General features: G+C 41.8%; 1 protein-coding gene across 14 annotated transcripts in view; it reads right to left on the reverse strand.

Moving 5' to 3' along the window:
* The window catches only part of LOC147335858 (adhesion G protein-coupled receptor L3), a 264385-nt gene that overhangs the window by 76267 nt on the left and 161866 nt on the right, over positions 1-26252 (reverse strand). For 12 of the 14 annotated variants that reach the window (XM_086283022.1, XM_086283063.1, XM_086283029.1 and 9 more), the window contains 4 exons: positions 15252-15602; positions 11692-11795; positions 7759-7944; positions 5684-5722 (listed from right to left, as the gene is read on the reverse strand). In XM_086283022.1, coding sequence (XP_086139148.1) covers positions 5684-5722; positions 7759-7944; positions 11692-11795; positions 15252-15602 — 680 coding nt within the window. The remainder of the gene's footprint in view (positions 1-5683; positions 5723-7758; positions 7945-11691; positions 11796-15251; positions 15603-26252) is intronic. The other 2 variants (XM_086283038.1, XM_086283081.1) reach the window with 1 other exon arrangement.

Genomic DNA, 26252 nt, shown 5'->3' on the forward strand with positions numbered 1-26252 from the left:
TTTTTTAAAGCCTTTGAATTAAAGCTGGAAACCTATGCACTTTAATCATTTCTTGATTGGGGCTGAGAACACTGCACATTTGCAGTTAGAGAAATGCAGAAGGGGTGAGGGTGGGAGGTGGAACACCACTGTTATCATCATAGTCTGTGCAGTTAAGTCCTACTGTGCATGTGTGGTGGTGGTTTGCTGCTATTAGCACACTGCCACTCCATCTGTCAAATGTAGCATCTCACTCTGGTGCTGCAAACTCCCAAAGACCCCCCTCCCTTCTTTTTTTGGCTAGTTTATTTTTTTCTACGGTGAAATGTGAGGCTGCAGTTAAAAAGTATATTTCAGTTCCCAGTACATGAGGAAATGCTAATCGTTAGCTGGACTCACTGCTGGAATGTTCCACTTGGAACAAGCATGATGAAAAGCTGCAGTGCAGAGGCCATTTATACCAATGCAGAAGGAAGGAAGAAAGGGAGAGGTGGACATTAGCGCGCGCTTGGCAAGAGCCCAAGCTAACCCGTAGTGTATGTGCCTCTATCTGTGCGCTGATTGATGAAATGAACTCTGGGTCTGGGAAATTGATTCTGGCTGTGGCTGATCTCCCCTCTTTTTCCTCTCTGACTGGCTAGCCTGGTTGGCTCTCCCTGTGCACTTAGCTCTCATCCCTTCATTTCTCCACACTCCTCCCTTCCCGTTTGCCAGTTGGTTCCTCTCGCTTGTTTCCTCTCACTGACGTTGAAGGCTGATCTCAAAATGGTAGGGGGAAAGAACATAAACAAGGTGGGATGCCTTGTTCTCTCTGTCATCTTCTATCTGACTTCTTGTCTCTGGGCTCAAATGAAGCTGTAGCATCATTTCTTGTCTGTTCTATATTAGCTGCTAGCCATATCATCCCTCTTCTTTGAGAATCTCTGAAACCTTCTGCTTTAATATTTTATCAAGCCTTCTTCAGTAAGTGGGTGGTTGCTTCTGTGTAGGTGAGTGTCTGAGGGGTTACCTTTGTATTTCTGCCTTCTGTCTCAGGTTTCATCTCACTACTGTCTTGATAGAAACACTCTATTAACCTCAACAGCTGAAGAAAACAATCCTTTCCTTAAGACTTACACTAAGAGATACAAAATGGATAGATGTTAATCAGTGATACAACAAGTGATGCTGTTATTTTCTTATTTGGTTGCATTTCAGTTAAAAGAAGATTGTTATGAGCATGGCCTAATGGAAAGCCTAAAACAGGGAGAACAGCAGCACTAAACCCCGAGCAGGCTTCAGTGACATGACTCTAAATCCGAAATCACATGGCAAATTGGAGCTTAGGTGGAGGTGGGTTGCAAAGAGGCTTGCACAGGCAACTGTACAGCAGCTGTATTCATGCTAAAACAACTCAGATAGAAAATCTAATGTGAGATTTTCTGATTTTCTTTTTTCTCATTACAGAAAAAAAATTCATTGCTGCACAGATTCCTCCAAAAAGCCTTCTACTGAACAATACTGCGAAACATTTGTATTTAATTTGAATGAACCTGCAGTAGACGGCACTTTGGTCCACAAGTTGCTTCGCCTTTTAATTTAAAGCAAGACACAGAAAACTTTATTCAAGACTAGACACTCTAAAACGATCATGAATTGTGTTCAAAGTGTTCAGATTTTCATTTTCAGGCCTTAAAAATTATAACGACTTTACCAAAGAACACCAGAATTTCAGTGTATGCATACACGTGTATGGATAACCCAGACATCCTCTCAACACACACGCATACACGCACACAAAAAATAACCACGGGACTTTCTCAATTATTACACAACACTGATCAGCAGAACCTTCCTCTCTGTGAGGAGAAAGCCCTCATTATTCAGAGAGAGAGCTCTGCACTGCAGGCCAGATGTGGAGGCCTCTGTTTCCGAGGAAGTAGCAATCTTCATCTTCCAACATTTTTTCATCTCGTTACATTTCCGAACAAGGATCCTCCCTGTGTTTCTGCCTGCTCTGAGGTCATCCTGCTTTGCGACACTCCCCCGCCCCCCTCTGTCATCTTTTCACGCCATCAGTTTAACTCGGGTCGGAGCGCAACATCCTCCCTGTATTGCGCAAATCCACACTCACTTGGCTCCTACTGAGGTATGAGACATTATTTGGGATATTTTCACGTGCTGTACATCCCTCAACTCCCGCACAGTCGTTCGCTCGCTTTAAAACGAAATAAATAAAAAGGAAGAAAACCTTCAAAGCAACTTTGTTTGACATTAGAACAACATGGACGGATATAATCACAGTAATTGGACAACCATAACGTCTCTGCCCATAGACACGCTGCCATTAGTAATGACCAAAAAGGCAAGGGAGGCAGGGCGTCGTTTTTATCCTGTTTATGCAGAATCAAAGGGCACAGCAGAGAAACATCCCTGCAGGGGAAATGCAGAACATAGTGCGTTGATCATTTTATGCTTTGTAGCTCTATCAAGACCAAATTCTGTTCAGTGGGATTAAATTGGCTATGACATGTAGCAGATACGACTCTTTACAAACAAGCGGGAAAGATACAGGGGCACTCATAATTAATCATTGTTGTATCTACACAAGCTCAGCTGAGGCAGGGAAATTGCCACAGGTTGAATTGGTTATGAATATGCGACTAAAACGGCAAATATACAGTAGCTTCGCGCTGAAATTCTCTGACGAGCTGAAGAAGATAAAGACCTCGCGATGAGATGAATTAAAATGTCATTTACTTGTTTACCAATTAAACAAGATAGAAGCCCTCAATTAAGGAAATAATCACTCCTTATCTAATTTAGACATCAACCACAAGCCCTGCACTTTATTTTGGACTCTGCACCTCCTTCGACTCCGCCGCACCTGCACTCCCGCAGCCTGCCTTTTCCCACGGCGCTGTCACAGTCTGTTTTCGGCGCCACGCGTGTTCTCCGAGCAGAGGGACAGCAGAGGCAGGTGCAGCTCTCATTTGCTTTGTATTCCTCTGCTAATCCCACTTATGTCAACCACCAGGGTCCTGTTGGAGAAAACATTGCCCAATTTCCCTAATCAATGAAAGTCTCTCAAAGGCTGCCAGCGCGTGCAGTCAATGCCTGTGTTTACTTAAGGCCACAGATGTTGCTCCATTATTCCAGTTCGTCAAGTGAAAGCGCCTCACTGTTGTGTGAATTTGTCAACATAGCACAGGAACGGAACAGAGGAGGAAGGTGCGCAGCTGGGCTGTGTGCACAGTCATGTATAGATTTACATTGTAAGGTGAAAACATGGCCCAAAACATGAAAGCCAAATCTTCGACGGTATATAATGATGTCTGTGCGTGTTTTAAAGATTCTTGAGGCACAGCTGTGTCTACACTGTAGAGCCTCTGGGTAACTGTTAGCATGAAATATTGTGCCAACAGTCATGAACCCAATCATGGTGACGGTGGCATTGTTGGTTTTTAGCGGCACCGCAGAGAGCATGAAACATGGATGCAGTCCAGGTCGGATAAATGAAGCCAATGGGGAAGCGCCGTTCTGTTTGAAGTCCTACAGATGGTGATTGTCATGGTTACAAAAAGACTTCTGGTCCTATAGAAGTCTGTGGGAAAATATCTTTCTGACTTAACTAGGGTCATCACGACTAACGCAGTTTAGTTTGCGTCAGTTTTTAACGCAATTAACCCATCTGGAGCGCAGAATGAGTCAATATCCCTGAAATGTCTCTGCCAACGCATTTCAGGAAGTTTGACCAAAGTTTGTCCATTCTGCGCTCCAAGATTGCGCTAAAACATTTTATAACCTTAATCATGAAAGCCCTAGACTTGACCTTTGTAAACACTTTCCTATTGAGCTCGTGGGCTCAGGCACTCACGATGAGTAAAAAAAAAAAAGTCTGTTTTTAAATCTGGGTGCACTTTTTCATTTCATTTTGTATTCTGTGGTGTATTGAACTAAACTCAGTCACAGACACAAAGTTTGTTGAGCGCCAAGTTACATGCCAGCAACATGTGCTGAACGTGACACGCGAAACGAGCCCAAGCAGAGACTGTAACACCAATTTATGCGAAAATCAAAAAGGATTAAAAACCTAAATAATTCGGGGTTTTCTTAAATATGGATGTTAATCGCTATACGTGTGATATTCATAAAATATTTGTCTCAGATTGGCTAATTGGAGGATATAGTACAGACGATACGATCATTATAGTAAGAAACAAAATGAAGAGGTATGCTGCCCCTCAACAATTTGTTTTTCTAATTTTAAGATATTATATTAGTCTATGGCACTTGAGGGTTATCAACTTAAGGCCCAGCGTTGACACTCTTAACTCCAACAGGGAATGAATGGACCATTGTACATTTCACTCAGCCACAGTTCTTGTTCTGCTATGATATAGCAGCACATAACAAGCTCAAGGGAGCATTTCTTTTCTACCCATCACAGCAGACTAAACCTTCCTTATATTTTCAAGAAATGTAACATCCACCTAACATAAAGAGAAACATGGCAATTACAAACCTATAGCCTCAACCCCTGAAGAGAAACCCAACAAATACCAACTCAAAGTCTTTGATGTCTGCATTTCTTTTCAATTATACATATGTTGGCTCTCTAAATTGGCACTCAGACATCAAAACTTTGAGAGCCCCTGATCTTTGGCTACACAAAGACCCGACAATAGTTGCATTTCTAGTCCTCCTGTGGCATCTGTCGACAACAAGAAAAACAGAACACCACCTGATTTGTGCTGAAAGCATCTTTCACTCAGAAACCCATTTAAACATATGAGCACACTCAACCATATAAAACCATAAATAACAAAATGCCTTCTGACATGCCTCGGAGGGATCAGTGTGAAATACATGTTTCTTAGCATGCGTGCTACTGAGCCTACATATAAAAAGACAACATCTGGCTGCAGTGTGCAGCTTAATTGAAACCATCTGCATGAAGACAGGGATGTCAACTTCTCCCATAGTTCTCTTGTCAAGGTAGAAATTATCCTGATGGCAGCTAAAAAGTCACCTCAGGGACAACAAATCCCACTCGGTAGCCCGAGAAACAGCTGAGAGAAGCAAGAGAACCCCTCAACCCCCCAAATTGGGACAAATATGTATTATGCATCATGCAGAATCATAACATGTCATACCTTTGGCTGACTTAGTAGCTAGAAGAGTAGTTAGAAGTTGACTTGTTGGTATAATGAGGTCAGTTCTTTTGGCTCTTAAGCTTTTGCTGAGAGATGCAGGCATGTGCTAAGCATTATTTTTGACTGATGCTTTCCACTTATGTGGGTTATTTCACTGGAAAGCAGTGCTGATATGATAGTTCTGGGGCATTTTTAAAATGATTGAGACACTTGAGAAAATCCACAAAGGATCTACGGCATCTCAAAATAGAGGAACTCTCAGGCTCGTGCCAAGAAACTATCATTACATGTCATATGCATGCAGGGTGGTGGGTGAAAAATATGAATAATAAACTAAAAGTTGAGACACGATGACAAAAATGAAATTTGACCCTTTGATTTAAGACAAGCGTTGCAAGGAAAGGCGACACATGGCACACACATGTAGTGACTTTGATACTGTGGCACTGGGCGCCACTTCAAAAGGCCAAGTTTCACATTCTGTGGTTAAAAATGGAAAACGACAGCACAAGTTACCACAATGAGGAAACGAAGAGCAGGAAGTGAGGAATAAAATTTGGTCCAAATACCTGAACATAAAACCGACACGAGCGCTCTCTCTTCTGCAACTGCAACCCAAAGAAATTCAAGAGTTAGCATAAAAAAAAAGAGTCAGGCAATTCCACATGAAACATTTCAGCTTGAAGTACAGATTTCAAAGTAAGTGAGAAACTAAAACATTCACTCTACAGTTTTATGAAAAGCACTTGGCACAATGACTGCGTAATATGTGGGGAAAAAAAGTAGAGACTCGTGTTAATTAGCCCTAAAATTAGACATACGAGACCAGTAGGAAAAAGCATACTGCATGACACTCTTAACTTTGATTTCTAGGTTGTCACATTTTAAGTTTTATGTTTTATTTGAGAAATTTCCCAAGAGAACACGGTGCAGTTATCCATTAAACGTCTGCCACCACCGAAGAAGAGTTAATGCTAATAGCATTTTAGCATACCTGAAAGAAAGAAAGAAGAAAAAAAACACAGACAGGGAGCTGAGGCACAAAGAAGTGCTGTTAGGACTGCATGGGGAGTGAATCATTTTAATTGAGTTCTGATACAGGCGGTGTAGCCAACAGAGCTGCTGTGTGGCTTAACAGATAGGTTCTAGTACCGTGCTAAATCCCATGCAGATTAGCTCCAAAGAGTACCATTTCCCCATAAAGGAGCCTCTTGCTCTACATCACAGCCCACTCTTCTGGAAGCGTTCCCATCCGCACCGTTAGCCAGCTAACCGTTTGATCATGAAAACGACACTGATCTCACCGTTTGCCAACTCAATCCTTTCATTGTTTGCTGGCAAAGTCTGCTCTGCTTCATTATATTAACAAAAAAAAGAAGAAAAAAATCTTTAATTTGCTTAGCAGATTGTGTCAAAATGATTGAACTTTGGTATTGCCAAAACAGAGAAGAAGAAGAAGAAGAAGAAGAAGAAGAAGAGTTTTGTGGACTCCGGTGTCTCCGTTGGGAGACGTCTCACTGGCGAGGGATGCGGAGCACAAGAAAAACCCGTAGGGACGTTTTTTTGTTCCATAGATGCACCGTACTGCAAAAAATGGACTGTATATCAGCAGACAGAGAATTATAAATCACTGGTAAGCCCTGACCTCTTGAATAAATTATCCCTGTTGCAAAAGCTTTTCCGCCTCACCCCTTCAATACGGCTGCTTTCTCTCTTTTTTTGCCATTTCATCAACTTTAAAAAAGAGACTAAAGACTTAGGTGGCAACCGACACCACGTTAGTCGCCTCTCCCTCAAACAGTCTGTTTTATGTGAAGCCAGTATTTATTTTTTCGAGAGGTATTATAAACTCTAGTTGCTCCGATGCCATTTCACTCATCAAGTTTCCCTTCTGAGGCCTTTTGGCCATCTTTACTGCCTTCCCTCTCCATTGGAGAAAACTGGCACTAAAACCTCAATAGGGACATCTGTGTCTGTTGCAGCAATGAAATAAAAAACAGTCCCAAAAAAGCAATCCGAGAACAGGTGTTCGAGTTCGTCTACAAGTGATGCCGCTCCAGGAAATTAACGATTGACATTTTGAATTTCACTGATGTTTGCTTTTCTGTTGGCCGCTCAGCAGATAGAAAGTATTATTTTAGCTCTCTCTGCCTGAGTGCCCCTTACTGTGCTCTGCTGTGAATTGGGTAATAAATACATTAGATTCAAGTTCAGCGAATATGAAACGCTCTGCACCCCCCACCGCTCGCATCCAGCCCGCTGGAATCTTACCCCGTCGCATTAGCAAAAACAAAAAACACAAGCGGGGCAAATGTTGGCGCCTGGACGGCAACTTTTAAAACTGCGTCAGTGTAAAAATTGATTGCACTTAGTGTAAGAGAAGTGCTCGAAATTGAAAGTCGGTTTTTATTATGAGGCAGACTACAGGGAAAAACGGGGAATATCATTTTACTCAACAGCACAGAGCCAAGCGGCAGATAATTAAAAGAATATCTACTGGTCGGGTTCCGATTGAAGCCTTGTGGTAGGCAGGCCTCTAGACCGGAAACTTAACAGTCGGAATTAATGGATGCTTACACACAAAAGCAGCTCTAGCAAATCAAATCATTCAAATAAATATGTGTAAACCAGTTTCCTCCGATACCTTATTGAGGCTCCGTGCTGCACTGTCTTTGCCACCTGGTGTGAGGTTCCTCAGCTGCACGTCAAGCAGATCCACCAGCTGAACCATGGCCTTCACCGTGTAGGTGATGTCCCCCGCCTGAAGATTGCTCTTGGTTTGCTCTGCCAGCTCCCGGGCGATGACCGCCGCCGTCTCTCCGGCTTTTATCTAAGGAATGGGACAGCCAATCCAGTTAAAGCTGAATTTGTGAAGTTTTTAAACGAGGCGGCTGGCTTGTACGGAATGTTTTTCTCTATAACTAAAGGCAAATCAAAACAACCCCAGGTCCTTTGCTTTTTGCTGCTGTGGCATTCAAAAAGAACACTCTAGAAAACATGACAAATTACTGTATTCATGTATAATGCCCCCTAAAATAAAAGGCGTTTAACCTAAACCTTTTCTGCAACTGCTGCAATATCGCACACAATTAATGTGGTGAGACGATCCTCAGCCGACTGAACACTAGGAGCCAATATTGCATCCAGACATAATTATGAGACTATTGAGGGAATTTCCCAAGAAAGCCTTACACCTTTGTAAAAACTAATAGAGAGCAGTGCAGCTTGGGGATAACAGTGTATACACAGCACTGAATATATGAAGTTCAACAAGTTATGCGAATGTGCTAGAATCTGACAAGGAAAACGATTACTCTCACCGTCACCCTTTTATTGTTGTATGAAAATTATTGCTTTTTTTTATTTGCACAGTGAACCTTTCATATCTTAAACATTACTTCCAGTTTTCACTGCAGAAATAGTTCAGCCAAATGTATACATACTGTAAAATTAAAGCTTCTGACATTCTCTAAAGCCCTCCTATGAAATGTCATCGTTCAATCATAGCTACTTTACAGTACTGTGAGAAAGTCTTGAGCCAACCACCGTTTCTTTATATTTTGCTAAGATAACGGAACATGACTGCAGTGGTTTACTGAAACATGCAAATATACATGTAGATATATAAATATATAAGACAAAAACTGTGCAATTGACAAGCCTGAAAGTCAATACATGGTATTCTTTAACACAGCCCAAACTGTTTCAGGCTTTCCCGTCATTTCTTTAAGTACAGTAGTCATCAGGAATTACACCATACCAAGGGGAATCACTTGGTTGGGGCACAAACACTAATTTATGCCCGTCAAACGATATTATTCTTGCAATTTTTAGTAGAACTGAAGAAATTAAAGCAGTGGGAACAAATTTTATGTTTTGTCGCAGGCTAATAGTTGCAAAGTGGCTAAAATACCAACTTTTTCTGCTCTGTGTAGACAGAACGCTGGTTTATCTATTGAGTTAGGTGCTTTTTTGTGCTTGACAGATTCACAAGTTAGTGTTAATCGGCTTAACAAACAATGAAATATTGCTCTGAAAATTGTCACATGTAAGGACTGGACTAAGAATAAGTGAAAAGCTTCAAATGTCCAAATAAAAACTTGCTAAAGACAAGAACCTCAGCTTCCTCGGAAGCAAAATACAAAGAAGTGAGAGTTTCGCACAGTAAGCAGGTCCGTAAAGCTTTGCATTTCATCATTGCTGAAGTTTGATTTGTGGAACTTTAACAAAATAAGTACTGGATGCTGTGTTTTGAATCCCTTTGCTGATGAAACATATTAGCAAAAATGTAAAACTAACTTTTTATATGCAGTGAAAGATATCAAATATCAAAATAAGAGTAAAAACTGAGTTTTTTCACTATCACCTAATATAGTATGCTTGCGAAACATAAATTAAAAATATTAAAACACCAACAGATGAGCTAGAGCTAGCTTACTTAGCTAGTAAGCTAAGTAAGCTAGCTTACTTAGCTTACTAGCTAAGTAACCTTAAAACTGCTACCCACAGTTTTCATTTTAGCTCAGAGTTTCCACCAAAAAGCAAAACCAACAATCTTTCCTCAATAAGTTCCCAAAGAGCACATTATTTAAAACAAAAACAAAGCAGTTACAGGAATTTTTTCAAATAATATATGAAAAGGTTTCCCCTGATGCCAACAAAACGCTGCTTTTGTTCAAAACGCTTTGACGACAGAGATTTAAATGAAAAAGAAATAAAATAAATGCCACATTCTTTTAGAAATAAATCACACAGTAACTGAGAAACAGATCACTTTAATGAGTAATGCTTGAAATTACCTGACAGCAATGGTGACCGATAAGACAGCCCTGCATGTTGCATATGTCGATGACTACAATGGGAAACTGTGTAGCCTCAGTAAATAAATCTAGAGTTGATTAAATGCCCAATACATATCTGGGTCTTACGCTCTGGGTCAGTTCCCTTTAAAGATTGAACTAATCGAGTCGTAAGATGAGCCCCAAAACAGCGGTGGTATCATCTAAAACAGGATCGTCCTGATTTACTCTGACATTACCTGCTATCATCGCCTGTGAGTTTATTAGTGAAGCCAATTAGGCTGCTTAAATTGGTCTTTACAGAGGTGTAAGCAGAGGAATGTTTCTTTGGAAGATGTTTTCCTCTTTACCCTCCCTGCTCTCGTCTCTTAATGAGGGGATGTGGGGATGCTAGGTAAATAGCTCTGCTTTCTTTTTCTCCCTTCTGCTTGTCTCGTGTCATTTCCTTTCCTTTTCGTGCTTTATATCTTCCTTTCTCATTTTGAGAAACCATCTGGTAATGAGCAGTGCCACATACAGGACAATGGCCCTAGATATAAAATAACGAAGTGCCAGATGGGCATTCCAATTGTCTGACAGGTTGATCTTCATTAGAGTCTTCCTGTCTCTGCTCCGACAGGCACGCTGCCGGAGTGTGATTTGTTTTAAAAATAAGAAAAGATTAATAACACCTTTGTTTAAAAAAAGCGTGCATATTTTGATTGTCACATCTTTCTGTAGAACTTAACAGGCATTACTCTACACTAGAGTCACCCTGTTAGACCTGAAGTGAGCCGCCCGCCACAGCAGGTTCAGAAAAAGCTTTGCTGTAGTTAATTTCTCTAAACAGCAGCCAGTTGCTGAGCTTTATTGCACTGCTGAAATGGGCCCGCGCTGCACAGAAATGCACCTGATAATTTCCCCGCCTTCTATTTTGTTACCCAACAGCCGTTCTCCATCCATATCCGCAAACTGCCGTTTGTTTAATGGGCTGAGCTTTGTGCCGTCGAGTACACCATAAGCGTTATAACATGTACGCCTCGGGGTCCTATGAGTTTAAGGGAGAACATTTGCAGCACTGCCTGCAATTCATAACCTGGAACCCTGATCCTCCCTTGCAGTAACCTTCCCCTCCTTTAAGATTTGATTCCCTTACAGATTTTAACAACGGGAGCTTTATAAATATGGAGCTTTGCATAATAAATCGCCTGCAGAGGAGGAGATCCGAATCATTTGCACTTGAGAAGTATAGAATGCAAATAACCGCCGGTTCATGTAAGACAGAAAGCGGTCTGCATTAGCTGTTACCCACAGCAGGCTATTACACTATGATCCTGTGGTATTGGTTTTCACTCCAACCCAACCCAGCCACCCACTCACGCCAAACACATGCACGCACAAGAATAACCTTTCTATTGAGTAAAGCCTTTGGCTAATCGATGACATTAATGGACCAATTAAGAAGAGACAATAGGACAAAAGGAGAAAAAAAACCCCCACACAAAAACTAAAGTCCTCTGAGTACAAATGATGTACGCATCCCCGATGTGCATTGTGATGTGCGGTGAACGTTCGTCAGAATAAGGTAAAAGGGTGCCGTTGTGTTCAAGCTAAATCCAAATACATTTAAGCTCAAATCCTCCAGGCTATCTTCAAGCTTTTTCCCACAATTTTATTCTAAAGAGAAATGTGTGATAATTGCTAATCAGGAAAAACAAACACACACACAAAAGCAGTCCATGAACTAAATTATATACCCTGTGAATCTGTGCATCTTTCTTTTCCAATACTTTTGTTACCTTTTGGCTGATGATGTTGACCCAAGGCGAGGTACAGTTGCTAAAGTCAGGCCCCTGGGAGTCCCAGTATCCTTCGGGGCCCATGCACATGTATGAGGCCACACCTAGAGAGCGAACGAGAGATAGGGAGGAGAGTTAAGAGGCTTTGTGGGAAGAACTGCGTCAGATTTACTAGATTGGGTTTGTAAACGCTCAGACAATCAACTTTATCCATATTTTGTGTAGTACTTTTGCTATTTGCAAGAAAATCCCAAGGAGCATAATTCTTCAAGTGATTAAATTAATGGATGTAGAAAAATGTAATTGGACAGCTTTATCTTATAGCGACTGAAATGAAGTTGCTTCACTCGAGGCCAGTTGGAGTTGCCCACGCGGCGTCTGTATTTAATCATTAAAAGTCAGACGGCGTCTGCATGTGTGTGACAGTTCGGCTCCTGCATACGCAAGAAAACGCACCAAAATAGGTACCAATTAAGTCTGCCCTAGCTTGAATTCATCAGGAAGGTCAATTAAGACGGGCTCTCTGCTGACAGAGAGGTGCTCCGGTGAGTGAGCTCCTTGCAAAACGCTCCATTTTTGACTTTAGCACAAACACACATCCAGAAACTGACCAGTGTCTGTTAAGCCCCTCTGAATCTGCTGTACCTACCATCGCTTTCAGCTGAACTCACTGTTACTGCAAAATGGCATCGAGGTAGAAATGTAGAAATGCAGCTTGCTTGTTGACTCGTTCTGCCGCGCGCCTCAAATAATTTGCTCCCATATTTTCATAGCTGACATCAGCACGGCTACACGCTGACATTAAATCGCCCTTGCTTGTACTTAAAGGGAGGGTGAGACTGCCGGTATTAACAGATAGAACTTTTGACTGACATATAATTTCCTTCCCCGGTCCACCTTGGACAGCTGTACGTTTGATGGGTTTATAAGATAAGGGACTCTGTATTTCTGCCTATATTTAGAGGCAAAGGGGCATAAAAGACAGAGGGAGAAAGAAGAGGGAGTCGGAGGAATGCTGGGGGATGACAGCGGGCGAAGTGATGGTACATGGAAGAGGAGCTCGAGGAACTTTCAACGAGTGGCAGAGGAAGCTCGCACAGTTGTGTATTGCTTGGCAGTGCCGTCTGAAGTGCAATGGCTTTGAAGAGTAGCGCTGAGAGGAGGTGGGGTATGTGTGCCTCTTATCTTGCCATGTGATGCCTGTTAGTGAGGTCTCGATGGGTGCTGGTGTTACCCAGTAATGAAGACTGTATGTAAATGTGTGGGCCTGAATCTCGGTGCTGATTGATGAAACGAACAGACTTTTTCCAGCATTCGAGCAGGATTTGGGGGCTATGATGTCACTCTACTATGTATAAAATAAAGCATGACAGCTTTTGTTTTATGTTTTAATCATTTATTATTAACACTGAGTTATTTTGCTGATGCAACAACTGTATGAATGTAGTAGGTAACCCCTTTAATTTCTCCTACCATAATCTGGCCCTGCTACAGATTGGCCCTGAACTCTGGATGGAAAATGGATGGATGGACTATAATCTTCATCCGTGTATTACGAGAGGATTGGCCTTAAAAAATAATTTGATCATAGCCAGGTTCCATTTAAATATGAAGTGCTCCCCCCGAGTTTTTACTTCCTGAGGTAAAGCTTTTATATCAAAAGCCGGCCAACGTTGATTTAATCTCGATGTACTCAGGCCTCCATTCTCTTATTATCGATACGGCGACGGGGCTCGAACGAGACACGCACAAACAAAGGCCCGATGCCTGACAAATGAAGCGCAGCAGCCCTTTCAAAAGAGCCGAACGCAAACGTGTTTAGCCGCTAATTAATTACATGAATTGCGCCCTGAGAGACAAGAAGTAAATATGGCCGTGCGCCGTGCCGGTTACCAGTTTCCACACAGATGCGATGCTAAGCTATCTTTAGCCGTGCATCAGTGAGTCAGGAGGAGAGAGTGAGTTAGGAGGACAGGAGGCGAGAGAATGAGTGCTGCAGGGGGAGTGTAAACATAAACAAAACACACACGGTGACAACATCAAGGCAAAGAGGCTCACAGTAGACTATGTCTCCTAAGGAGAGAGCTGACAATCTCACACAGACGAGAAGCAAAGAAAGCACATCCGCGTATCTCATCAGGAGAGAGCGCTTTCAGCTCTAAACATGGGAATCTTTGAGATTTGCAGGGAGTGATTAGGTCAACTGCAGGTCGTTATTTGACGTAATGTCACTGGCATTATGTAAGCGGCAGGAAACGCAATGAATAAATCATACGCCCATCTGAGGTGCGTGAGGCACGTGCAAACCTATTTTCCTGGTTTTGACCAAAGAAAATGAAGAGATCTGGGAGAATAGTTCCAAATGCTACAGCATCCACAACAGAAAAGATGACAACGACAACAACAGAAACAGCGTACAAGCCAACAGCTTCACCAGATAATTAAATCTCTTCTCCGGGGAAAGACCTTAAAAGTGAGTGCACTAAAAATGTCATCACCTACACTGCACAGGATAACTTATGTTATTTGTACCGAGCAACTGTAAAGGAATTCAGCCTGGAAGGATATCTTTTTATTGATCCCTGTAGTGAAACTAATTCTCTATATTTAACCCATGTCCAAGTACTCGGAGCAGCGGACGGCCACTGACCAGAACCTTCTTTCCGTGAAGTTCAATTTTATCTGTGCGTAGGTAGGCTTGTTATGGAAGTCTAGATTGAATATCATGGGTAATTACAGTTGCTGCTACTACTTTTTTTTATCTCTGAGTTTATTGGGACGATAATACACTACCTTAGCCCCCACTCAGGTGTAAAGACCTGCCATTGACCCCATGTAACCTAGTAACTGGGGAAAAATGTGTATTGACAGTGGTTGTCAGAGGTTGCTAGAAAAATTAGTTGCAAAGTAGCATGCTGCACTGAAACCTCCTTGAGATTGCTTTGGTTGCTATAAGACTGCTGCAGTCACACATTGTTTGCATAAAAGTTGGCAACTTGTCTGCAGTAACTCTGCAACCACTTGAAAAGGAGTCGTTCACCTTCAAAATAAGAGTTGCACCTTTTGAAATTGGTTGGTTTCAGTGATGAGACAACTTTTTCAAGTTTCACTCCATCCACATGGTTACTTTGTGGCTGATTTAGTTTGCAAACACTCACTAACAGGGTGTTGGTGCAGCACCCTCTTTGCAACCGTTTTTTCACCTAGCAACAGCTAGCAAAGTCCAGCAACCACTTGCTAGCTAGTCAGGGAATATACACTTTCCCCTAGCAACAAGATGTTCCTGGCTCTATCCATACATGCTCATGTCTTAGTCCTGCTCTAACTTTTCCTTCAATTCAATTCAATACAATTTTATTTAACTGTACAGTATCAATTCACAACAACAGCCGTCTCAAGGCGCTTTAGCCCAGCAATTACATTCTCCTCAATGAGCAAGCAGTTGGCGACAGTGGGAAAGAAAAACCCTCCTTTAACAGGAAGAAACCTCAAGCAGAACTAGACATCCATCTGCTGCGGCCAGTAAAGTGAGACAGGACAAAATAAATAAATATAAATACCTAATGATCCAGGTGGACAGGGCATCTTGGCTAACGTTCCCTGCTTCGTCCTCGGCCAGGACACGTCCATCATCACCAGTGGACTGCAGTACTCCACCCTAAGATTTGGTAGCTTAGCGGTGGCCGGGGCCGCGTTGACATCTTCTTGCTCCAAATCTTCCAAGACCGTCTGGTACGGTTCCACCACTGCCGATGTGGTTCGTGGCGACTGGACCACCAAAGGCGTCGTGGCGGGCACCTTGGTGGTGGTGGTCCTGGATGTCGTGGTTGTCGTGGTAACAGGAGGTCTGGTGGAGGTCCTCGTTGTTGTGGTCGTGGTATCCATGTACACCATTATCGAGGAGGACGTTTCTAGGAAACGACAAAGAGAAAGGGGACGACAAAGTGAGCCGATGAATTCAAATGTAAAAAAAAAATTTAAGAAACTTGAAAGCAAATAATTTTGCTTTTAATTTAATTTTTAATAATTTTTTTTACTCCGTCTGTGTCGCTGAGAGAAAATTTATTTTGGTGCAGGTAGAAAAAAAAACCAAGCCTGAGTGTATGCATGTGGGTTTATTCTTTCCTCCTTCTCCATGTGTCAGTTGAAAGAAAACAGTTCAAAGAGGATCAACTGGAACTGGCAGGTGTGACTTACACGGGTGTGCGTTTGGTCTAGTTCTAGACCCCCGTCGGCTAAGCTTACACACACTACACAAACTTCCAGCTGTGTAGTCTAAATGCGGCTGTTGACGAGGGCATATCTCTGCGAGTCAATACCCGGGTTTTGTAGCTCCGTGCTATTTCGAGGTCAGCCGGGACAAACTGAAATACCTGTTTCCTGCATGCGAGTCTTCCCTGCGGTTACACTCCAGGAGGTTTTTGCTAATGACGCTGTTTGCCTGAGCTGTTGGGGGACAAAGGCTATCATAACACCGGCGTGCACCGAGATGTGCTCGCACACCGGCTCGGTAATCCTCTTCCTCCTACTCAAAAGCACATACCGCTCTTTGACTCCCTGTCATCAATCACGCCATCTTCTCATCCATCCTGTCCCTTTTAGAAGCTTTCCCTTGGGCCCCTGATTGGAAAATAGAGGTCCCAAATTAATTTAGCTACAGGCTTTTTATGAATGCGTGGACTCGATTAAGCCAGAGAAGGTCAGAGGACACATGGGGAGGCCATGCTTCATAATGCATTTTCCAAAGCTTGGCTTTAGTCTACAAAAATATGCCCAATGGAATATTTTTACTCTATTTTAATAATATGTATAATCTGTATTATTCTTTATACAGTGCTATTTTTGCTACCCTGACATTTCTGTATGTCGTGATCCTATTACTGAAAGCGATTCGAAAGAAGAAAGCTTGCTGTAGACTCTTTAAACAAATGAGAGTGCTCTCCCTCTCTCTCTCACACACACCCACACAATTTGGACCTCAGCAAAAAGAAAAAAAATGCAATTTGTGACATTTGTCGTTTCCGACTAATGCAAAGATACAATCAAGATGACAGAAGTGACAAATGGTACTAATCTCTGTATGAAAGGAGAGCAAAACAAAATGTAATGAGGGTTGATTTTAGGTTGGCACACGTAATGGACGTCACGCGTCCCAGAGAGCTCAGAAAACAGACACCCCCTCACTCCCTCCCATCCTCCTCGAAACGCAATTCCCTCTGATTCAATTTACAATTGGACAATTTCTCTGTATGGTAAATTTGGTAGGAGCAAAATAAGACAGCATAAATTAGCACCGCTGTTGGGGACGCAGAAGCCCCCGGAGGCTGTAATGACATCCGACTTCTATCAGCAGTCAATGCATTTAACGCTTAACAGCGTTCGACGACAGCCACGGTTGATTAAATAGTTTGCCGCCGCGGTGAGAGTTCCAGACTGATTGAGTATTTGTCTTCTCCCGCTAACAAAAGAGTTTGTTGTGTTTTCAAGATCTGCAGGTACCTTGGACACTCCTGTGGAGGCACTCCATCAGTAAAGCGGAACTATAACAAGAACCTCATTGAGCTGCAATGTGAACTAAAGGCACGCAGAGCCTATTTACTCCCGACTACCCGATAATGCAGCTTTTACAACTTCCAAATTTCTATCGCAGGCAGGAAAAAACAAAAACAACACAAATTAGCGCACGTAGCAGACAACAGTGGTAAGTGGGAAACACAAACATTTCAAACAGCAGGCTGTCACAGAAGTGGATATGGGTGCAAGCGCTTAAAATAAGCCCAGCACAAATGTACAGTCACACACGCCAGCCCTCGTCAGCATCATAAACTGACACTGCCACCCATCAACAGGGCTTTAAAGAAACCACACGAATGCTCAAATACTTATTTAGCATTTCCACCAGCCGACCAAGACATCCCCATTTACATCCTACATCCCCTATTAACCGGCGTCATCAATCTGCTCCGCAGCAGCCTTCAGCTGCGATCATCGTGGAAATGGGACGAAGAAATATCTTCAAGGGCACCACCAGTCTATTTATTTCATTATTTATGAGATAACTCATTTACGCGTATTCATATCTGTATTTGAGAAGAAATGACCTCGTATACGATACGCCAAACCCTGGAAAAGGGGAAGCACAATCAATCTCAGGATAACTGAAATCAGCTGGAGGTGCTAAAACTGCGTGTTGTAAAAGAAAAACCATTAGAGCACCTGATGGGAATCTGATCATGGATATTCACAGCTCATATGGGGGTCAGCAAAGGTCACAGTGCGCCGGCGAAGATAAGCCGGTGGCTAAACAGGTGTGCTGAGGGGCCTGTTAGGATAAGGGGATGATTGTACTGGTCAGGAATGCTGATACTGAAGTGATTGTGACCGTGAGGGATTTTGCTGAGGGCGTGTTTTTTGCTTAGACACCTATAAATGCAGACTAATGTAAGCACACTACTGTAAACGGATAATGAGGTAATTCTTTGCTGAGTAAATATACAGAGGAGTACATTCTTCCTCGTATGACTCATGCTAGAATTAAAAAAAAAATGAATGTAATCAGCAATAAATTGATCCATTATTTGTTTTAGTGCACTCAAGAGGGCTAAAGCTCCTGTTGGTAATAGACTGTATATAAAAGACACACATAGCTAATGCTTTAAAGCATTAGATGCTAGCGCCGAAACCCTGAAAAGCCTGTACAGTTCTCACATGAAAACAAAGTGGTATTAAGTATGTGATGGCAGGATTTAATTATGCTGTTCCATTCATCTAATTTTTCTGCTTATCTCATTCAGGGTCGCAGGTGTGCTGGAGGCTATCCAATGTTATGTTGGGCTCACGTTGCTTGGTAAGAACCAGACTGAATAGGCAATTGGGAAAAGGAATAGGAATATTCTGTACCACCTCCAAAAACGTGCATGCATACTAGACCCTGAACGATATAGGATTTTTCAGACGATACAGATATTTGGTGATATCGGATGATATTTTCATTATAATTTTTATTTCAGCCACACCAAATACAGATTTACCAAACAGTTGCTAGATGTGGTTATTTATTTACTGGTTACGTTCTCCCCAACTACTTAGATTAGCGGTCCCCCGGGCTGTTTGGTACCGGGCCGCGAAAGTTGATGCTCGGGTGTGAAATTTATGGTTTTCATGTTTTTTATCGGTTTTTATATCTTTATTTTTTTAATTGTTTTTATCGTTAATTCAGTTTCCCTGGGTCTTTTCCCATGTGTTATGCATAAATCTTCTTTTTTCTGGTACCGGTACTGGTTTTATTTTGTTATATTTATCCGCGACACCTTAAAGGCCGGTCCATGAAAATATTGTCGGACATAAACCGTTAAGTGGCGCAAAAAATGTTGGGGACTGCTGACTTAGATAATCAAGGTGTTGTGTTTGTCGCACTCCAAATACAAGTTGCCAACAGCAAAGTTGCAGTGCTGGCCTTTACAAATGCCTGAATAGCTAATGTTTGATCAGATTTAATAACATCAATCTGCCGATAAATCAGCTGGCCTCTAATGCATACATAGATTTGTAAGTAAAACACTACAGGAGTGTTAGCACTGATAGCAAAAGAGGTTCAAAGCTCATCAATAAATAACGACAACTAATTTAAAAGACTGCACGACTGTGAGATTCGGTCAGATTTCCCCTGTAAACTATTCTCTTTATACACAGCGTAAAAGGAGGTGATGCACTGACTTTCTTTCCAAGGTAAAGATTACCCCCCAAAATACAACCTCTCTATATTTTATGTTAGTAGCTTTTTGGTGTTACTTCTTATAGATGGTTCTGGCACACTCATCTCCCAGACTAATGTTATTCATTTCGGAGGACAGCTTGTTTTGAAAATGAGATTGTAGCTATTTGTCTGCCGTAAGTTGAATCTGTGAAAATCTTTCCGAGTAAGTAGCCGATGGGGTGAAATTCACGCTTTAAGCATAAAGGATGTTGTGCTGCACGACTCTGCTTAGACGCTAAACCCGCGTACACAAATGAAAATGGAGAAATGACAAATTTTATGTCGTGTGCAATAGCCTTCTGAATATTTTGTCAACAAACACTGCCAAAAAACTGAAAAACGCCAACTGCTTCTCGAAGTCAGAGGCCATAAGATCTCTTTAGTTTACTATTTCTTTTAGAATAGTGATGATAAAACTCATCGTGCCACCTCCCTGAATGCTGCCGGTGATACGACAGAGAAATATGACTGGAGGATATAACCATCACGGCATGAGGTTAATTTAAAGTCACTGGGAACCTCGTCTGGAATGTAATTCCATTCTTCCATTTGATCCCGTTGAGTCCACCGTCAAATTATTTTTCAGAATGTCCTGTCTACATACTGCATGTTAAATATGCCTGCACACACACACACACACACACACACACACACACACACACACACACATATGAAAGAGAAGAAAGTGTCCTTGAGCAAACTTAAATATCTTTTCCATGCGATGAGCACAGGAGAAAAAAAGAGAAAAGCCAGCAGCAGCAGACAGCAGCCACAGTCTGCAGGCACTATCGCCTTGGAGACAACACAAGGACATTTTGTTTTGCTTTCGCCAGCTTCCCCATTCGATTCAAAGTGACAACGAGAGAGCGAGAGGGGGGGGAAACGATGCGAGCAGGTCTTTGGTATGCCCCGAGGAACTACTCTGTGACCTTACGGGACGATATGAAGGGCTTGTCACATTTTGGTTTGAGTCTCTTAATAAACTGGAGTAACTCTTTTATTACCCAGATATTTTATACAGCGATCTTTGTATGAAAAGATTCCACATTATAATGATGCGGAATACCGCAAAGATTCCTCGGGAATAAGGCCATAAGTATGTTCCAATGCCAGCAACCTCTCGATTCATGAAACAAAGCAGGCACTTCAGCGTCCTCTTCGACTTCAATAAAATGACATCAAACCTCAAAGTGATTCCTCTTCTGTATATTTAAGCTTCGATGTGTTCTCAAAGGCATTGCAAAGTTGATTAAAAAGAATAAGAGCTACGAGCTGCTCCTGCTTTCTAAGCTTGAGGGCTCCTGAACGTCCCGAATGTTCGTGCACCACCAGCCACCTTTTCATTCATAGGATAGTAGCGAACTTCTATGGGCACTCTGACTTCTACTCTCACTGAAACGCAAGCTGCACTCATCATTTACACCTCGCTTCTGTTGCCCCCCGCCCCACGCCGAACGTGTGAAGCCTGTTTCCACCACACATAGAGCTTTGTGCTTCATTTCAAAGCATTCATTTCTAACTAATTAGCCTCTCTTTCTGTATCCCAGGGCTCGTGGCTCCCACAATTAGATAAGCCCGCTCTACTTTGCTCCAGGAAAAAAACCTGCTATGCTATTATGAAATGGATCCGGTTCATGTGACGTGCCTTTCCGCACCGTGAGCAGACTTGCGTCTCGGAGAAACTTCTGCAGACTCGAGATCAAAAGAGCTGGAAAGGGCTTTTGGGGGTAAAAATGAAACGAGCATCAGCCAGTAGAGTGACACTTCCAGCCTCGCGCTGACCCCAATTACCTCCTAATTTTAGCATTTGAACCCTTATGCGTTACATCTTCAGCCGGGCTGTAGTAAATTTTGGACAGTCTATGTGTGATGTCACCCATTAACTTTCTTCAAGTTTGTTTAAAGCGTGTGAAATGAGATTTCTGTGAGCTGCTATATTTTTAGACTGAATCGTACGTGAAGCCAGAATCCACGATCAAGGTTGTTAGCAGGCCATAATGATACTTCTGTCATTTGGATGTTTGATCTGAGAGCGCTGCTTTCACGTTGTAAATTCGTCTGCGTCTTACTTTTTTTTTATGACATCAGCACTGTTTTGTAGAAATAGGAGGTATAAAGTAAAAGTGAGAAGATCTTTTTGAGCAAATTACAGTGTGGCTGTGATGTCCACCCAAGTTGGACATTGTTGGGTACCATGTTGAAGGCAAAGCTTTTGGATTCTTCAAGGAAATGAGGTCACGACATTTTTAATCAGTTCCAATTAATCTGTTGAACAAAACAAGAAAAAAATGTTAACATTCCCGTGTGATATACTTGCAATTTAAAAGTCTGATTATTTGTTTCTCCTGTTTGAAGCAATGCATAAGACTGCAGTCTTGTTTGGGCAGCATGCATCAAGACAAACCAGAACATGGTGGCTCTTAACAGTTCATTAGCTTAACAGAGTAGCTAATAGTAGCTAATTGTAATTTGTGGAAAAAAGCGAGTTTTCTTGTCGTTGGTTGGTTTTATTGCACAAAGTAATGAGAACTGAAATCTACTGAGAATAACAAATGTGAGCTTGAGCATAATTTGGGTGAAAACCCATTTGGTGATTAACTATAATTAAAGTCTGACTAACTGTGACCACAGACTTGTGGGTGGTCAGACAGAGGACCATGGATACCTCACTGTGGCATAAGTGCATTCGTCTTTGAGCAAGATAGGTTAAAAATTTGCTATGTAGCTCGCTTAAACTGCAGAGCTTGCTAGTTAGCCCCTTGATTACTTGCAGAAGATTTAATATGATATGATTTTTTTTTGTCTAGGAAGCTTTAAAAAGTGCTTAAATTTAATTTTCCTTCAAGGAGAGAGTCACACCTGTTGCTTCCCCCCGTTAGCAGGGCTTACGCAAAGCTAGCAAGCTTCATCGTACAGAGCAAGGTGTCAATATTTTCATCAACTCTAGACAAAAAAAAACAAACTTCTAATTTCAGACAAGTCCAACAAGTTTGAATCAGCTTTCTGCAGCTTCTCTGTAGAAATGGATATTGAACTAAAGTGATAGTCATAAAAGTCAACATACATCAATGCTGCATGTCATGCTAGCAGGCTCAAAAGAAATAAACTTTATGACTCTTTAGCTTCACTTTAAGCACATTTAATTGATGTTTCTAAATGTAAGACAAAATGTTTAATGTAAAATGAAGAGATTACATCCCAATGTGGCTCTAACCTGATATGGCAAAGAGAACTGGCTTGTTCACTCATTCAGACAACAGCTAAGCGATCATAAATCAGAATCATAATGTAAAATTTTATCTTGGGACATTTTTTTTTCATCTATGCAGAGAAAAATAATAAAAGCAGTAGCATCTCTTTCATAACACAACATCAGTAGCCATTACTTTCACGGCTTTATTCACTCATTTCCCTAATGTTTATGTCATACAATCCCACTGAAATGCTACACGTCCTCATGAGTTGAGGGGAATGGGTTGAAAATAAAATGATGATAATTATGATGAAAGTCGTCCTGCCATTAAATGGAACCTTTTGAGACAAGCCTACAAATCCATCAGGGAGTGTAACTGGGGCTGTGGGTGCGGGGCTGCTGCTGCTGCTGCTGTGGGTGTTGGTGGGGAGGAGGTGCAGTAAATTATGCAGCCAGACATCCGGTAATGCTTCGATATCATCTGACATGATGAGAACCATAATGGATGGGAGCCATGCATTGTTTGGCAATTAATTTCTCATTCCCGAGCTCTCTTCCCAGGACTTGAGAGGGCATCGATGGAGGTCACACAGTGCTGGGAGAAGCGTATGCACCGGGCTGATATGTATGCACACATGGACACGGGCCCGGAGAGACACTCACTGTATTTGAGGTAAATGACAGAAGAGATATGAGCTAAGTCTGCCTGCAAATGCGCTATCCTGAAGTACTGAAGGATGAATTAGCCACAGCTGTGCAGTAAACAAGCAGTGTTTTAGCCTAATGTGAACGTAGCTTTTGTGCATTTGCAAAACAGGATCTTCTGAATTTAATCTCTACATTTATATTTTCACATCTCGAAAAGGCGCTCAATTCGCCCTACCAGTGAAGCGTGGTAATAAGAACTATGCAAATCTGTTCCAAGTCTACATGTCTACAGTATGAAAGACAAAGCTGTGATAGGGTTGCATTCAAACTCACAGTGTACAGAAACCCAATATTTAGCATCAAGCTACAAGGAAGAATGCTGGAATGAGTTTTTATCCTTAGAGCCAAACCTTGAGTCTCTAGTGGCTAGTGACACAGCCAAACATCGTCAAACATATCAGGGAAGGCAGAAAGAGGAAAAAGTAAGGTGCGAGGACACGCGCAGAGGGAATTGCGAAATCACTAAAGGAAAAGCACGCTCCTCCAAGGTCCCACCGTTTGCCAAAGAAAAAGAAAAAGAGCAAAGCTTCTCAAAATACCGTCAACCAACAGCAGAAAGGGCCAAATGGATACGGCCAATCTGACACTGGTGATAAAGAGAGTTAAAGATGCTTTAGAAGCCTCCAATCAGATTTACTCGGTTGATTGGCCAAAATAAATCACTTTGAGCTTGTGGGCCACCGAGCTTACCAAGCCTGTTAAATTTACTGTGGCAATTTTGGGGGGCTCTAGAGAAACCAGCTTCCACACACATACTCACATAAAATCACACATGAAGAGTTATAAAAGACGAGATGTGGTGGAAAAGATCCCGGAACTAAAACACCCAAATGCATACACTACAAACAATGCGAGAAATCACAAATATTTGTCTTGCAAAGAACTTTGACTGTGACTTTATGTTTTTTTTTCCCATTTCTGCAAACGTCAGGAGAGATGGATTGGTTGTTGGCCTTAATTGAGGGATTGCCTGCCACCTCTCTCACTACACAGGTGATCTGTGTATGATTTCTGGATCAAGGCAGAGCCGCCAAGGCCAGTGATGGATGACCAGTCAGGAGGAGAGACGCATATGATATATATTAGGGTATCACAGAGAGGGTATGAGCACATGGCACATTGTAAACTACCTGAAACATGGGCATACCTGCTCAAAGGTCTCCCCTAATTCAGTCTCAGAAAAATGGGCACAGCAATTATATTTGCTAATGTATCACAATTTGTTTTTAGCCCTGCTGTGAAACATCCAAAAACATCTCTTAAACAACGACAACGAGCTCGCTCTCTCAGTGCAAAAAAAATCTAAAGCTGCATTACTAACAGAAGGCCATTGTGTTGCGGCATTAAAGGGTTTGCTAGAAGAATTTGTGCATAAGTTTGTGTATGTGCAACATCAGGGTTGGGTGCACAGATTTGCGTACACGTGTTAGAAAAATCATTTTCGACTATAATCCTAAACCTTGCACTTTCCCTCGAAGAAAATTGCCCTCTGCGAGAGGTGCACCAGGCATGTGATAAGTGCCTCGCCTGCAAATAAGCATGTAGCCTACATTCCTAAGCCCCAACATCAAAAAGGGCTTCATTCAGCAAGCAAAAGGCTGCATTTTTATGGAACGGTAGCATTTGGTTTGAATTGCTCAGCATTATATTCCTCAAAGCATTGTAAGGATAAAAAAAAAAACTATGATGATATATGACAAATGCAGGGTGAATCTATATAATAGCTTGTCAAAAAAAAAGCAGAAAAAAGTGATGACAGTTATTCTAAGCCAAGCACATGAGCAGTGGAACAGAAAGGACAACAGTTTGTTGCCTTTAAAAGCACACTGAGTCACACTCACATTATCTGCAGCGACTTTGCCAGCCTGCATTTACTGCTTAGACAGTCTTAATCAATTTAGCATGTGTCAGGCTCTTCCAAATAGAGCCAAGATGGCCCGAACGTCCAAAACATTGGCTGTTTCGGCATGAAGGTCGGGGTGTCACGTCTGCTGACTCTCTCCAGGCCAGCAGGGCTGGCGTTGTGCCTGGGCCAGATGGCAACATGTGGCAGAATTACAAGATTGTCAGACAATGAATGTATCCATGACACCAACTGTGCCACATCAAATGCACCAATCATGAGTCGATGAAAACAGTCACTCACGCAGCGACACACGCAGACATGAGAGGGTGTTTGACTAAAACGGCAAGATGAATCAAAGACCACAGAGGCACTGCTGATTTCTGTAAAGTGTCATAATCAGGCATAATTAAAGCCATTCACAACAAACACACCATTATAATTAGGGGTGGGGGAAAAAATCGATACCGTGTAGTATCGTGATATTTTGTTTGCTAATAATGTATCGATACAGGGACAGCAGAAATCGATATTTTGTTACAAAAAAGGTTTTTGTGCTCTGACTTCAGAGCATGTTGATCCTTTTTCTGAGCAAGAATCCTGACATTCCTTCACTGTCCAAATGTGTTTAACTTATTTTTGGCAGCAATAAACATGACAGTTTACTTATTTTAATTTAAGACGTTTTATTTTAATTATGTTTAAAACTTTTTTATTTAATGTAAAATTATTTTTTGTTTTAATTTACTTTCAAATTCTTCAGTTGCTGAATGGGCTGCATAGTTTTCATAAATTGCATAGTTCAGAATAGCTATAATTGTACCAGATGGTTGCATTCAATTAAGTTGGACTAGACTGTAATACAAACCGTTCAGTTTGTCAACAATAAAACTGACTTAAATGAGAGAAAGACTGAGTGTGAGACTTTGATATTAGATAAAATGAATATTGATAAAGTTTACCTTTCTGTACAGAATCTGAATATCGCAAAATATTAAAAAAAATTGCAATAATATCGTATCGTGCGTTAAGTATTGTGAAAATATCGTATCGTGGGATGT

This window comes from Aulonocara sp. 'chitande type north' Nkhata Bay, linkage group LG3 (genome assembly GCF_057382095.1).
Source record: "Aulonocara sp. 'chitande type north' Nkhata Bay isolate Kocher_YH1m ecotype deep benthic linkage group LG3, A_spYH_male_GT1.1, whole genome shotgun sequence".
Classification (NCBI taxonomy): domain Eukaryota; kingdom Metazoa; phylum Chordata; class Actinopteri; order Cichliformes; family Cichlidae; genus Aulonocara; species Aulonocara sp. 'chitande type north' Nkhata Bay.